Source organism: Otolemur garnettii, unplaced genomic scaffold, assembly GCF_000181295.1.
Source record: "Otolemur garnettii isolate 467f Iridium unplaced genomic scaffold, OtoGar3 scaffold00019, whole genome shotgun sequence".
In the NCBI taxonomy this organism is placed as follows: Eukaryota; Metazoa; Chordata; class Mammalia; order Primates; family Galagidae; genus Otolemur; species Otolemur garnettii.
In genome coordinates this window covers 14315204-14331884 of record NW_003852414.1, presented here as the reverse complement: position 1 = coordinate 14331884, position 16681 = coordinate 14315204, and the positions used below count along the sequence as shown (strand labels likewise).

General features: G+C 36.2%; 1 protein-coding gene across 1 annotated transcript in view; it reads left to right on the top strand.

Moving 5' to 3' along the window:
- Positions 1-16681, top strand: part of MALRD1 (MAM and LDL receptor class A domain containing 1) — a 514668-nt gene that overhangs the window by 217902 nt on the left and 280085 nt on the right. Inside the window, exons 25-26 of the mRNA XM_012803304.1 lie at positions 5179-5426; positions 8648-8939. Of these exons, the coding sequence (XP_012658758.1) occupies positions 5179-5426; positions 8648-8939 (540 nt within the window). The remainder of the gene's footprint in view (positions 1-5178; positions 5427-8647; positions 8940-16681) is intronic.

Genomic DNA, 16681 nt, shown 5'->3' with positions numbered 1-16681 from the left:
GACCTTGACAAGGAATCTGCTTGGTCTCGTTCCTCTTTCTCGCCTATTCTTTTACAGGCTGGGTCCCCCTCGCCCCACGAATAACCGTGTCCCGCAGGACGGGACAAATGATAAGTCCAAGAGTATATTATTTTTACAGGTAGATAAAGTAAACAAAGTTCTACACTTTTGTTAGCTTAAAATAAGAAGAAAGACACAAAATAAATGTAGGTTTGCTACAGGGAGATCAAAAGGATATGGAGACCGTTAACTCTCTGCTAATTTGCAAATGCCAATCAAATGGTTAATTTTCTAGGAGAAAAGTTACCAAATTAACTAATGAAGTGAAAAATCTGAATAGACCATCAACTGTCAAATAAAGTTACCAACAAATATCCTCCAGTTTTGTCTCCTGGGATAGAGCGTGCTGAGTTCTATCAAACTATAATGAACTGATAATGTCCCAAAACACTACTCCAACCATGTAACCATGTGAAATGATAGAATTTATTTTATGAAGCTAAAACATCACTGGTAATGAACCCTCCAAAAATTAGAAAAGTAATATTCAAGCTTGTCTTGGATAGACATGGGAAAAACATTTAAAAATGCCAGCTGACTAAATTCAGTAATTCAGATTGTGCAGTTTGGAATGAGACTGTTAACATTTTATGAATATTTTAATGTAATAATCTATAAATTAATCAAATGCATTGCTAAAAAAAATAAACAACTTAAATGTGCTAAAATATTCATTTTAATTAAGCAGCTATTTCTTATAATATGAGCAAATTTTTATTACTTTATCATGTTAAAGATGGCCTGTTAAATTAATGTAGGGAACAGTGGAGCTATTTCCATGAAAATCAAGAATATGTCAAAAATATCTTCTGTTGGTATTACTATTTAATACTCATTTTTTTGGTCGTGGTTAATAAAGTAAAACCATTATAATCACTTTTGAATGATGTGATTATATATATATAGCTCAAAAGCCCAAGAGATTTAGCTTAAAACAGGTAAATAGTTCAGTACTGGGCTGTACTGGCTGAGATCTCCTGAAACTCCTTTTCACCTGGCACCTCAGAATATGACTTTATTTGGAAATAGAGGTCTTGGCAGATGCAATATGGTTAAAATAAAGTCATACTTGGCCAGGCGTAGTGGCTCATGCCTGTAATCCTAGCACTCTAGGGGGCTGAGGCGGACGGATTGCTTGAGCTCAGGAGTTTGAGACCAGCCTGAGCTAGAGCAAGATCCCATCTGTAAAAAAAAAAAGAAGAAAATAAAAAAATAAAAATGGGTATTGTGGTGTGCACCTGTAAATCTCAGCTACTCTGGAGGCTGAGGCAGGAGGATCTCTTGAGCCCAAGAGTTTGAGGTTTCTGTGAGCTATGATGCTATGGCACTCAAATGAGGACAATAGAATGAGACTCTGTCTCATAAAATACAAATTAGTCAGTGAATCAATCAATAAATAAATCATACCAGATTAAGGTGGGTCCCAATCCAATGACTGATGTCACTAAAAGAAAGGGAAATTTGGACACAGAGACTTAACAAAGGGAAGCTGATGTGGAGGCAGACACGGAGAGTGCCAGGTCATTAGTGTGGTCTGTGTGCATATCCCACAAGTGTGCAGACATCATATCGTAGCCACCAGAAGCTATGAAGAGGCAAGGAAGGATTCTTCTCAAAAGACATCAGAGAGCATGATGTTGCAAGCCCTTGATCTCTGACATCGAGCCTGAACAACAGAGAAAATGAGAATAAATTTGTGTCAACAGAGGTTTATCTGAGCACCCACTAAGTTTGTAGTACTTTGTTGTGTTACCCTGGAAAATGAATACAACTCTCAAAAGCACATAGCTAGGGAAGTAAGAAAGTGTCCCCATTGGAGCCAGAAACCAGCCTCTCTAATTATGCTTAGTCTAATGATCTATTATGCTTTCTCATTATCCTTGTTCACTGTAACCTCTAACCCATGGTCTCAGGGGACTCTCACCTCAGCATCCCAAGTAGCTGGGACTACTGTGTGGGTGCCACCATGACCAGCTCATTTTTCTTATTTTTTATACAAGTGGGGTCTCACTACGTTGCTCAGGCTGATCTCAAACTCCTGGCATCAAGACATCCTCCCACCTCACCCTCTATTCCCCCCCGTCCAGCTCCTGGTACTTCAGGTGTGAGCCACTGCGCTTGGCCTAATGATGTCTTTGTAAATGAAACGTATTTTATACTTGAAATGATATTGATCAATGTGACAAATTAAAGCATATAGAAAGGTAGAAACTAGTTTGGTGGGACAGCTATAGACAAAGGGGATCATTTTATTTCTGGCGGCATACAAGTCAGGCAGTGGCATTAACAGTGCCGTGAAATGCCAGGAACGGACATCAGCTCACAAGATTATCTGGTGCTTTCTTATGGGAAATAATGGAATGTGAAATTATAAGTTGTTCCCGATTACCACAGAGATATGAAATTCAAACAACTTAAGCTTCCTCGTTACATTTTCCCCACTGATGTATTAGAATTAAACTTTCCAAGGAAAGATATTGTCAAAAGTACAGTACAGATAAAAAAAAAATTTACATTGTAGAGATTCATGTAGCAGTGTAAGTTTTTGAAAAACTAATCAAATCTGTTTTTCAGTAACACACGTTATTTCCTTATTTGAATGGCATCTCTTGATGATGTTGATCTATATGGTAATCCAGTCCTCACAGAGTGCTAAATTTTCCAGCACAGGGTCAACTGAATTAGTTACTTCATTTTATAATAATTATTTTTTTGAGACAGGGTCTCACTCTGTGGCCCAGGCTAGACTGTAACGATGACACCATCACAGCAACCTCAAACACTTGGACTCTTATGATGCTGCAGCCTCAGCCTCCCTAGTAGCTGGAACTAGCCACCATGCCCTGCTAATTTTTCTACTTTTTGTAGAGACAGAGTCTAACTCTTGCTCAGACTGATCTCAAACCTCTGTCTTCAAGCAATCTTCCCACCTCAGACTCCTCAAGTGCTAGAATCACAGACATGAACCCCTGCTCCTGGCCCATTTTGTGATTCTTAACCAAGACAACAGTTCAGATTCTAAATGAGATACTCAGGGTTCATGATTATTTTAGTGAGATCTGCTTCCTCCTCCTCTGAAAGAATACTTAGGAGAATTTCAGTAGTATGAACTCATAGAGGTGATAAGTGTTACAGTCTATTCCAGTGAAGAATAAATTACAAAATACATTTCAAATGACGCTTGAAAAATAAATTAGCAGTTGGGTAAAAAATGACATGCTTTTGATTTGCTGATATAAATTATGACAGAAAATTAGTCTTTGTCCTTGAAAGTAGTAGAAATCAGGCTAATCCTGACTGTTAAATTATACTATTTAAAAAGCATATTAGTCTTGATACTTTCTCAAATTTATCCACTTTTAGTTCTTTTTTAAAAGCTAAAAAATCTATGATCGTTTTAAGCCATCTTTCATTTGGGCAAGTTCTTTGCTGGGAAATGTAGTAAAGTTAACTTGCATTTAAATCTTGCTTTCCGTACCCCAAAATGATCCAAACAATGATAAAACTTACCTTTTCATCTTCTCCACTTTTTAGCTACAAAGAACATAGAATTTATTTTGTGTATTTAAACAATTTTGTCTGACCTATGGTAACTGTAATCCATACAGGAAAACACTATTTTGATGCCAGGCAGAACAGAATTTGGAAATTCTGTACGGGTAATAGAGTAGGGTAGAGTTTTCATCCAGGAATTGCTGTGATTTCTGTGGGACTGTCTGCCTTTCTTTGGCCAGTTATAGAAGATAGGTCCCCTGAGTATTTTGCTGAAGAATCATTCTTACTCTCACTTAGATAAAATTGCCTTAAACAATGTTAGCAATTGTTTGATGAGATTTCTTTAAAGGAGAAATATTTATCTGAATATACATATACATCACCATATAACAACTTTTCTTCTCAATTACTTTTAGTTTTTGGACACTATCTCACATATAATTAGGCATTTAGAGATATTCATTTAAGTTTTCATGTTAATAAAGAATATTGTTCTTAAAGAATTCTAAACAATATATTTTGTTACTTATGATCAAATCAATCACTTATTGGTTTTATGGGATCATGCATATTTACGTAAAAATAGAGTTAGTAAAAGTATCCTAAACATAATTTTATCAGACATGACCCCTTCCCACCACAATGCTCAGTTTTATAAAATTTTTACTACTTCATCATCATTAAAAAATATATATGTAATTCCTACTAACCTGGAAATGAAAAAAACAAGCAATAACAACAAAAAAATTTGAAAATATACATGGCAGATAGCTTGGTATATTGGAACTGAACATATTTAATTTCTGAAACTTATTACAATAAATTAATTCAAATCATTTTATCTTTTACCCTTTCTGTTTCACAAATATCTCTAATGTGAAGATCTGTTCTAAAAATGATTATGATGATTATGATAATTAAGGCAACATTTCTCAAGCTCTGCTGTATTACAGTATAATAAACTACTTATATTTGCTACCAAGACCTGAGAAACAATAAGAAGAGAGAAAAGAGAAATTACATTGATTTAATAGGTGTTTTGGGGGGGCAGGTGAATTGAGACCGTGTCTTACTTGTTGCCCTGTGTAGAGTTCTCTGGTGTCACCACAGCTCACAGCAACCTCAAGCTCTTAGGTTTGAGCAATTCTCTTGCCTTGGCCTCCCTAGTAGCTGGGTCTACGGTGTGAGCTAGGATGCCTGGCTAGTTTTTCTATTTTCTTTTTCTTTTTTTTTTGGTAGAGACAGCATCTTGCACTTGCTCAGGCTAGTCTGGTTTAAAAGCAATCCACCTACCTTGGTCTCCCAGAGTGTGTGAGCCACCATGCCTGGCCAATTTAATAGGTAATTTTTGGCAGGGAGAGGGGATAGATGTAATACTATTTTCTTACTGATTTTGAGACTGGGACCAGATTTGTGATGAAATGAATTTACATGAAGCATGGACAGAAGTGCATATAAGATATTAAAATAGTCTATTAAAATGTTGCTGTCAGGATAGTATTATAAGGTACTGTAAGTATTGAATGCTACATGATATGGAAAAATCGGTGTCATTTTGGATTGCATGTTTTCAAGTCAGCAAATTTCCTTTTTCTCTGACATAAATTTGGAAATATTTTCCAGGTACCTCCAGTGGGCGCTGTAATTTTGAATTTGATCTATGTTCCTGGGAGCAGGAGCAGGATGAAAACCTGGACTGGAATCTGAAAGCAGGCAGCATTCCCGCCCTGGGCCCTGAACCCGCTGCAGATCACACCTTAGGAAATTCATCCGGTCATTACATCTTTATAAAGAGCTTGTTCCCTCAGCAGCCCATGAGAGCAGCCAGAATTTCAAGCCCATTTATAAGTAAAAGAAGCAAAAATTGCAAGGTATGGAAAAAAAATACAATACCAAATAGAAATACTGTGAGCAACTGTCGATAAATTAAAATACAGAAGAAAACAGAATGGCCGGGGCCAGAGCAAGGATGGCTTTAAATGAATTCAACTTAAGATATGCACAGGACAAGAGAAAAGAAAAAGTAAGAACCAAAGGGAAGGATTTTTAGAATTGTTGTAAGAATTTCTCCTATGAATAAATTCCATGGATATTGGAAACTGTTGGAGAATCACATGATTATTATTTATAACCACGGGTAACACAAAGAAAGTAGTAGACTGATTGCTTCTCCATCAGGAATTTAGTACCTGTTGAACCTATGAAAATTTTACCAACAGAAGAGCAAATTAAATGGCAGAAAGTGTATAATTAAATACCTCCACATGTTAATATCAGAGTTAGTTAAAGCCCCAATAAGATAGTTGGAATCTTTATGAAAACAAAACAAAAAAGAACCTATCTCTAGAACAAGTATAAGAATTTCTATAGGTAGGAAAGAAAGATGGCTTCATTTTTATTTTGAGAAAATTTCAGAATATGTATGTGGAATATTAAACATACAAACAGGATTATATGGCTCATTGGGCCAAATAGCCTCATATGATGACTATATGGTTGCAGAGTTTCCATTTAATTTTATTTATTGTTTGGTCATTTATTTATAGTTCATGAAAGATTTGAGTCAACTAGCTAGGTCATAAATTTAGTTTTATGTATACTATAAATTCAGCATTCAGAGATGACTTCAGAAGAACCTTGCTTACAAGAGACCCACATAAATAAAAATGCCCTTGATTTATATTTACAATGAGAAATGTAATCCCCAGACGATACCCGTGTGTTGTGATGATGGTGTGCCCTAGTGTTTGAGCCAATTATATCCAGAAAGTTGTTCACTGATCAAGTCAGCTGGAGAGACAATCATGTGATTTGAAGCTTTAGTGTCTTCAAATTGTATGAGTCTGCTGTGCCTGTGTCTACACCAGAGAAAGCCCTGACCCTGGGCAGGAGACATATTCAACATTCTCCCATTGGCAAAGCCTTAATGTACATTAAGCCTGTAGTTTGACTTAAGAGTTTTTGTTTCATCTTGAGTAGATTTCATAGAGTTTCTTCAAAGAAGTGTCATGATCAGATGAGAGTTTAGAGTGAGAACTCAGCCAGTAATCTCAAATGGAAGTAATGAATTATACAAAATAATAGTAAACTTTCTCTAAGTTGGCAAAGAATTGAGTTTTAATCAAGTAATATGTTCTCATGGGTCTGCTATCTTCCAAATTGCTTGATATTTTCTCAAAAATAAATCCCAAACATGCAAGATTTTATATATCTTGATTCTGTACCTATAAACTTAGCTCTATCCATCAATAGATATTCTGAAAACCAAAAATTCATTTTTGTCTTAGATACCTAATTAAATATTAAAGACGATATATGAAAAATCCCAGTGTGACTTCTGAGCTTTTCTGTGTAGTCACTTCCTCTGAAAAATGTTCAAAAGGTTTTTTTTTTTTTTCCCCTCATATTGTAGTAACTAAGGATTTTATCTTTCTCTCTTCCCCTGGTCCCAGAACTATAGTCCCCACTGTTTTAAACATCTGTGTGAGAATAATGAACTATGCCTAGAAGAAATGTCAAAAAATTAATGATGAATGGTTCATTTTATGAATATTTATGATATAGATTAAATGCAGAGGAGGAAAGGTCTTGCTGGGAATGATAGGGCTTCTCATTTAAAAAAAAAGAAAAAACATGTTTATTGGATAAGCAGGTGACCTCCCCCAATTTTTATGAGCATCACCTGTGCCCCTCCACTGTGTGAAATACCTTTAAGCAAAGAAAATTGATTTTTTTCTTCCCTTTGGTGGGGGGTTGGTGTATGGGAGGGACACAGAGATGAGAAAAGGGACCAGGTTTTTCAGTTAACTCTGAAATTTCTGCCAAAAATAGTTCTGCAGAAGAATTCATACTGAGCAGTTTTTTATTCACTCTCATCGCCCTGTGATCATGCCATATTGAAATTGGGAGCTCAACCTAGCCATGTGTTTGCCTGTTAACATGATAGAATCATTCAGCAAATGACCTTAGGAATTTAGGGAAGTATTTACTGAGCTATAAAACATAAAACCCATTGCATAGAAAAGACAAGATGTGTCAAAGCAGACCAGGAAGCAAGCCTTGTCTGTGGCTATGGGGATGTCTGCAGACATCTACCACACAGTGGGGCTCGTGTGGGATTTCGTCAGCTGGGAAATGTGGGTTGAGTCATTATGAGGTCCACCTAGTCTTAGTTGATACCTTTTGAAGTAATACACTGTGTAAGCTGTACAATCTCATTCTTTACCCTGTGAACGCTTCCATTTCTCTTTTTCTAGAGTATTATATGCATGACTGCTAGTGTTTCAAACATGTATTTCAAAACTGTTTTCCCTCATTGACACAAATGACAAAACACAAACTTAACATTGAAAAGTTCTGATTTCCTATTTTCCCAACCCACACTGTTCTTTCTTCTGGAATCTGCCCTGGCTTTCTCCCCGTGTGTAACAATCACTAAATTCCTTCTTTGCTATGTTGAAATGTTAAGCCCTAAAAAATACTTTTATTAATTTTCACTCAGGGAAAAGCTTCCCATCCTGCTTTTCTAAGGTTTCTAGCATTTTAAATAAAATATGAATAACTTCTGTTCTGCTGGGGTTTTGCTATACAAGAGTGGAGCCCTGAGGATCTTGTAGAAAAGAAAATGTGTCTGAAGTGCAAGAATAGCAGTGAAATAAGCAAGAAGAGCCTTCTAGTTTGAAGAAAATGATTTAAGTTTCATGAGATCGAAAATGATCTTACTGAGTCCCTGCTATTTCATGATCATGAAAAGTCCTTTTATATAATTCATTGCTATTTAAGGATATTTTATCCCTTTGACATTGGGTTTTTAGGGTTTATTGAGGAGTCGAGTCCTGCTTTTAAAAGTCACAGAAAAGAAAGTAAGACACAGCTCATTTATTTTTTACTAAATTTCTACGTGATCCTTACCGTCCTGTCTTCCACACAACAGTACAGTTGTGCTGGCCCAACTTCACTCAGCGTTAAAACATTCATAGAACAATCTAATTTCCCATTGGGAATCTGGGAAGAAAGAGGAGATCAATGTGATATAATTAAAAATATAATGAAATTAATTATACTAACATCATATTTCTATTTTGCATTGCAGATTATTTTTCACTATCATATGTATGGAAATGGCATTGGGGCCCTCACTTTGATGCAGGTGTCAGTCACAAACCAAACCAAGGTCCTACTTAACCTCACCACAGAGCAAGGCAATTTCTGGCAGAGAAAAGAACTATCACTCTTTAGTGATGAAGACTTCCAGCTCAAATTTGAAGGTAGAGTTGGGGAAGGCCACCATGGCGACATTGCCCTTGATGACATTGTTCTTGCCAAGAGCTGTCTACCGTCCCATCACTCTGTGAAAGAAGAACGGGGACTGCCTCTTCCACCAGGTAGATTCGGATTTGTGTTTCTTTGGTACTTTTGCAGAGTGAAAGGTGGGAGGGAAGGAAGGAAGGGAATGGAAAGGAAATAACATAAACACTTGTTATTCATTGCTTTTAAGTAAAAAAATATTTTGGAACCTAAAAAAATTATTCCTTCCAGACTTTACTCAAAAAAATGTGTTCCAAATTTTCTCCAAGCTTTGGGATATTTACCAGTTCCTGACTTCTATGTGTATTCATATTCCTCCATAAAATAAGAGTAGACCCTTTGTTTGCTGATTCAGAATTCTATCCTAAAACAATGTATTTATGTTTGATAAGATACATCAAATTCAAAAACAGAGTTATTCCATTTTGATTACACATTATTGTGGTTATACTGTTTGCCTTATTCTTCACCAACCCATGGTCAATTTCAATGGGTAAGTTTATATAGTAAAATAGTTTAGATGATTGAATGAGTCCATATATCTTTTTAACCAAATATCTTTAGGTAATTTTTTCTAAAACATTATATTAAACTGTTGAGTTGGTAAATGTTTAATGTTATACTAACAGGGATGGTGCTGTAAGAAGCAGAAATAGCAGGCACCATTAATTCATATACTGTATTAGAGGCATGAGATGAAAATGAAAGCGCTATGTATTATTAAAATGATGGGAGCAGATTTTGTCAATCAGTAATACAACAGATATTAATATTTAAACCATGAGTTTAGTATAGAAAACAAAAGTGCAGTCCCACTAGTATCTAAATTTTCTCTCTTATAGTTAATGAAAACCAAAGTTCTTTATGAGAAATACATAAATGTGATTCCTTTTGAACTGGTAGGTGGGATGGGCAATATTGCTATTTTTGTCTTTATTTCCCCAGGGGAATATTTTAATTGGGTTATAAGGAAGTTTCTAGATAAGTAGTTCCCAGTTGACAATCATTCAAACCAGTTCTTTGCCAGTGTATGGAATGGTTTAGTGGAAAACAAACATTTCCAGGCTATAGTGAGAGATCACTATATGTATGTATGGATTTATGTATGTATGGATTTATGGATGTATGGATTTAATTCAAGGTGCTTCAGGTTCCTCAGACAATCTACTTGCACGAGGAAAGCTTTGTCTTCTATAGGAGGTTGGTGTGACAGCTACACTGGGTCTTATACAGGGCTGGTCCTTGGCATAGTAATTTCTTGATCATAATAAAAAATAATCTCATAGCATCCACGTGGTGAGGGAGCAAAAGTTTTATGTTCAATCAGTTCTAAAGTTAGTGAACTGCTACTAAACAGGATACAGGAAGAATAAGCCAATCTTGTTGGGAATACTAAAATCTGTAAAATCTTGAATCAAGACATTTAAAAAAAATTCAGAAGGAAAATTTAAAAGTATCTACAGAAATTCATTAAATTAAGTGTACTTATAAATAATCTCCACACTCTGTACCTGTTCTTATATTTGCAGTGTTGTATTACAATTCCTGATGAATAGAAAATAATGAAATCTCTGCTCTGAGGAATAACTCAGTATGGCAAGGAGGAATAGAAAAATGGGTCTAATAACTTTCATATTAGATAAGATAATTAAGTGGCAGGAGAAATATAAAAACTTTAGGAAGTACTGAATATTAATCATATACTCTCTCTCCAACCTTACTTTTCTGCCTGTGACTGACCTCTCCCTATCCCCTCTGCCCACCAGCCTTCTCAGACGCAGTAACCACCATTCTATTCTCATCTTCTATGAGATCAATTTTTCACTCCCACCTATGGATAAGAACATAAGAAATGTGTCTTCCTGAGTTTGGCTCACTTCTCCTAACATAACGTCGTCCAGTTCTATTTGCGCGGCAAATCAGATGACTGAGGTTCACAGTCACTTATTCTCCATTTCAAAATAACTAGAGGGATGGATTTGGAAGGTCTCAACATAAGGGAATAACCAATGTTTGAGGAGATGGCTACCGCACTTGCCCAGTTTGATCATTACACGTTGTATTTTTATATCAAAACATCACACATTCCCCATAAATAGGTAGGACTATTATGTATCCATAAGCATATAATTATTTTCTATTATGCTATAATCATTCAATCCTGTTGCTTTTTGAAAACGTCTCTAATTGATTTGTGGCATCTCACAAAGTTTGTGTGAGTGTGTGTGGGTGTGTATGTGTGTATCCCCGAAATGTTTAATGACTCTTAATTTCCTATGACTACAACAACCCTTAGCTTGAAACTTCCACAGACTGAACCAGGATGAATGGTGTTACGTTCCACAAACAGTGGCAACATCCATTAAACTTTTGGAAATGACTCTGGTTCACACAGACCATCATCTGTATTCATGTGTGGAGGCTAACAACTCCATCAAGGATAGCTTAAAATAGAAAAGACAAGAGGAGCAAAATATATATATTTAGGAAGATGCAATTGAGCTGAATCTGGAGTCAGTGATTCTAATTAATCAAAATAGACCCAGGGCTTTATTAGCAAAAGTAATATTAAATTAATAGCGAGTCCCTAGAAATTATAGTGAAGAGCTTATTTGGATGGCAATTTTGTTAATTGCTAAATGATGAAGGAGAAAAATAATTGTTTAATGAATTTTAATAAGAAAAAGACAACCCAACATTTCTCTTCTAAATGTCCATATGCAAATTCAACCACTCTGACACTCTCTACTTCACAGATATTTAATAAACTCTAAGTATATGTAATGAGCGCAGAGTTCAAGGCTTGTGTGTGTGATTCATTCCATCCCCTAACTCCCTTTCCTGCCTATTTGATTTTTGAAGGCTTTCATTTCCACATATTCATAGCTGTTGGCAAAATGACAAGAATAGAAGTCAACTTTTGTTAAAAAAATAATAATAAGTTCATAAAGCAACGGGAGCTGAAAGGATTAAGCCCTCTTTCAGAAGACCTTATTTCCCTGAAATATTTGGCAGGACTTTAAAACACTGCTACCTACTGATGAGAACCCTGGCATAGACATTCAGTCAGAATACTGAGTTAGGAGATCTGGCTTCCAGTGCATGGCTCAATAATTCAGTAAGTCCTGCATTTTGTTTTAGTGCTAAGTCGCATGGGTCTTGGCCCAGCTTGTCAGCTGTTTGATGTCACCTAATCTACACACCCTCAATAATTCTTCTCTTTTTCTTCTCTAAAAATGAGATTATTAGAAGCTGGCTCTGGGTAATTTGAAAAATAATCAAGATACTACTACAAAGTGTGTCTAGACAATGTGTGGTATATAGTCAGTGCTCTGGGTTTGCTTTTTTTCTTTTCTCCTGCTCCTCTTTGTCCCCTGGGAAAGTTATGAAAGTTGGAATTTCTTTTTTGTTTGTTTGTTTGTTTTTGTTTTCTGAGACAAAGTGAAACTCTGACCCCCTGGATAGAGTGCCAAGGCATCTTTGTAACTAACAGCAACCTCAACCTCCTGGGTTTAAGCAATCTTTTTGCTTCAACCTCCAGAGCAGCTGGGCCCGACTAGTTTTTCTTTTTTTAGTAGAGACCAGGTCTTCCTCTTGATCTTGGTCAGACTGGTCTCAAACTCCCGAGCTCAGGCAGTCCTCCTGCCCCAGCTTGCCAGTGCTAGGATTACAGGCTTAAGCCATCATGTGTGTCAGGAAATTGAATTTTTCTCAAAGCATATTGCATACACTATTTTTCCTTCCCTTCCTCATGTTCCCACTCAAAGCCAGGGTTCCGATGTCTGCTTTCCTTCCTCTCTCCATTCAAAGTAATTGGTCTCACCAAAGTCCCCAAATATCTAGTTGCTAAATGTGGGATTTTAATTTGTTATTCATAATACAAAACAGAAAGGAAGGAACAGTCACAGTAAAGATCCGGAGATCTTTAACGGTCATAGTAAAGATCCAGAGATAGTATCAACATGGCAGCCCCCTATGAATGAAGGAGATGGAGAAGAGATTAATGTGACTTGCCATTTTGAACCTGGGCAGCCTTCTGAAAAGATACTGAGATTCATAGAAGTTTTGATTGAGTACATTGTGGGTGGAGAAGAGGGAAGAAGTTCGTTTTTTAATATCCAAGCACACTCCACAGGATGTATTCCAAGTTAATGTTTTCAGTAGAACATCTCTTGTTTTTATTTTCAGATTACTATGAAGGTATAAATGTTTAGGTTACATTGTTTTCATCTCCAAGGTAAAGTCCAAGTCACTAGGAGCCCTTCACCCAGGGGGGCGTGGCTGAACACTCTCACACTGTGCACGACGTTAGGTGAGATCCTACCAATCACCCTCCCTACTCTCCCTCTCCTCTCCCGGTCCTCTCCCCTCCTCCTTACTAGACTATAATAGTGTTTTTTTTTTCTTTTGTGCGGGTGTGCAGCTTATATATTGCTTTCCTATTAGCAGTGTCTCTTTTCGTTCTTGTGATAGTTTACTAAGAAGAATGTGTTTCATCTCCATCCAGGTAAACACAGAAGATGTAAAGTCTTCATCTTTTCTCATGTCTGAATAGTACTCTGTGGTAGACCTACAGCACAGTATATATATAGCACAGTTTGTCAATCCATTCACGGGTTATTGTCCACTTGAGTTGCTTCCACATCGTGGCAATTGTGAATTGAGCTGCAGTAAACATTCTGCCACACATGTCCAAGTGGTAAAGTGAATTTTGTTCTTCTGGGTAGATACCGAGTAACCAGACTACAGGATCAAATGGAAGGTTGACTTTTTATTTTTTTTTTTTGGAGATAGAGTCTCAAGCCATTGCCCTTGGTAGAGTGCCATGATATCATGGCTAACAGCAAACCCCAACTCTTGGATGTAAGCAATCCTCTTGCCTCAGTTCTTCTATTTTAGTAGAGTCTTGCTTTTTGCAAGGCTGTTCTTGACCTTGTGAGCTCAAGCAATCTACCCACCTCCCACAGTGCTACGATTACAAGTGTGAGCCACCACGCCCAGCTGGAAGGTTGACTTTTTAATATCCAACTTTATAGAACGTCTGTATCTCAGTTTACCTTGTTTTATTTTATTTTGGCTAATACTTAACATGGGAAAAATATATTTACATCACTTCCCTTTGACAGGTTGATGTAAATAGATGGGTTTCTCCCTATTTCTCTCATTCCCAAATGCTGGTGATGATGTTTTACAAATCTTCCTTTTCTCAATTTCGTATATTACAGATAAGAAATTCTACCGAATTCCATATGACTTGTGTAGAAAACAGTGTTGGAAATCCTAGATAATATTTTTAATATATTTGAAACTGCTTTTGGATATAACACAGTGAGCAGCTACATAAATATTGATTCAGTAGCTTCCCTCATATTACTTATCCAATGCCTCAATTTAAAAATGCGTGGCCTCGTTATGTCTTATTTAAAATTATAGAACATCTTAGTGAAAAGTAGTAATGCACCTAATTTTGCATAGTATCAATTATATCATCCTGCAATATTAGCTCATATTGGCATAATATTATTTTTAAATTTCTCTTTTGTCATTAAGGTAACCAATGTTTAAAGTTTGCATTTAAATTTGTTCTTTTGTGTAGCCTTGTCACAAAATGATCATTCAACAAATTAACTATGTAAAAGTAAGCATTGCTGTCTAAACAAGGCATCTTTTTGGTATTGAATCACCCAAGACTGGTGATGTGGTAATCTGCTATTCAATCCGCAGCAGCTATTCTTTTTTTCTTGTAGTAGCAAAACTCTCAGTATTTGATAAACAGAGAATGAAAACTATGTTTCTCATTCTACCTTGTAGCAAGTGTGGAAGGTGTGACTTAATCTTGGCCAGTGGAGTATGAACAGATGGGTGTTGTATACCACCTATAGGCTGTGCAATTAAAAGGAAAAGCCCTTCTTTCCATTTTGTTTCTCTCCTTACCACTGGCTGGAATGTGGTTGTGATGGCAGGAACTAAAGCTTTGATCTTAGTTCATGAATTGAAGAACTGCCTCTCCAACAAGAAACATAATAGATGAAGTAGTTTCCCAAACACTAAAGAGATGTCACAGCCGCCTGTGACTGCTTAGCTCATTTTGTTAAGTTAAAAAAAAAAAAGTCTCTCACTTTAACGCATTGCTTTCTTGTGCTTTGAAACAGTAGAGAATTCTGTATCTTAACAAAGGAACTTATTTTCAGTTGTTATGTGCTTTATAATTAGGATATTTAATTGAATGTTGGTTTGTCCCAAGTTATACTTAGAGGGGCTCTAATTTTCCAGAATTCACTTTAAAAGATCTTCTGGGATTTCTTTATTGGTAGTTGGTCTCCTGGAGAGCAAATTCTGGAAGTCATTTCTGGAAAACCTCACAAGAGCTCATCAGTCTAACCATTTCAGTAATTTTTTTATATATGTAATTCTTTCTATCAAATGACATTATGCCTAAAATATTTGGCATGGTTTATATTATCTGTATTTAAACCCCTGTCTAATCTCAGGATTTTGTACCAAATATTTGGGTTTTATTATTTGGACCGCTTATAGTTGTGTGAATTTCCTAATGTGCAATTGTGATTGTAACGATCCAATTTTTTTCCTAGCCAGTGTGCCAAATTTCACTTATAAGACTGTCTTGGGCTTGATTTTAATCTCTATTATAATCTACAATCTATTTAAATCAAACTCTGTGTCTGGTTTTTGTCTATGTAAGCTTTATACTTACAGGCAAGAAAGAGATTCCTTTAGGGCCATCATAGCAAGACCCTGGATTTCTGACCAGGCATTGAAACAAAAATTTAAATTTTGAAACCAATCATTTCTTTTTATAAATGCTGTCATTATCAACTTCAGTATATTGAATTTCCCTTTATAATATCTAAAATTCTTATGCCACTCACATTGTAGTTTGAAAATCACTACTTGGTTTTCTAAGACTTTGTATTTATTACCTACTTCTTTCCAGGTATCTACAGATTATATTTACCTTATTACTGTGTGGTATGGACTTCTAGTGACTTTTCTCTAATGGTGAGAGAGCTTCACTTCCTCTGAATCTAATCAGATAATGTGTATAATGCAAGCACATATAATTTAATAAGAGATTATGTGAGCAAAGACTTGAAGGAGGTGTGGAAATTAGCTGCACAGATATGAGACAAAAGAATATTTCAAGCATGGGAAACATCCCAGGTGACAGCACCATGGCACAGAGTTCCAGACATGTATAAAAAAGAGGCTGGTGTAGCTGGAGAGATTAAAGGTGGAAAAAGTTAATGGGGTAGCAGATCAGCAAGGTAATAGGAAGGAAGCTTTGATAGGTTACTATAAGTACATGGGGTTTTACTCCAAATGAAATGGTGAACCGCTTAAAGTTTTAAAGGAAAGTGGCGTGTTCTCATTTACACTTAGAAAGTCTCACTGTGGCTATAGTAGAAAGAGTAGACTGCAAAATCACCAGGTACAAGCAGCAAGACTAGTTAGGAGGATGTTGAAGTAACTCAAACAAGAGGTGAACATGTCTTCCCAAACCAAAAACCTTTCTCAGTTTCTTTTTTTACCTCTCACCTCACACTCGGTCTTTCAGTTAACCACCTGTTTCTATAGACTTCATTGCTATCCCCATTCCCTGATACTCAACGTCTGTTAACTATCATTCCACTCTGTCTCTATGAGATAAACTGTTTTAATATTTACCTCCCATGTATGAGTGATAACATGGGAGATTTGCCTTTCTAAGCCTGGCTTATTTAACTTAACATAATGTTCTCCAGTTTCATCCATGCTTTTGTAAGTGACAGGATTTCATTCTTTTTTGTGGCTATATAAT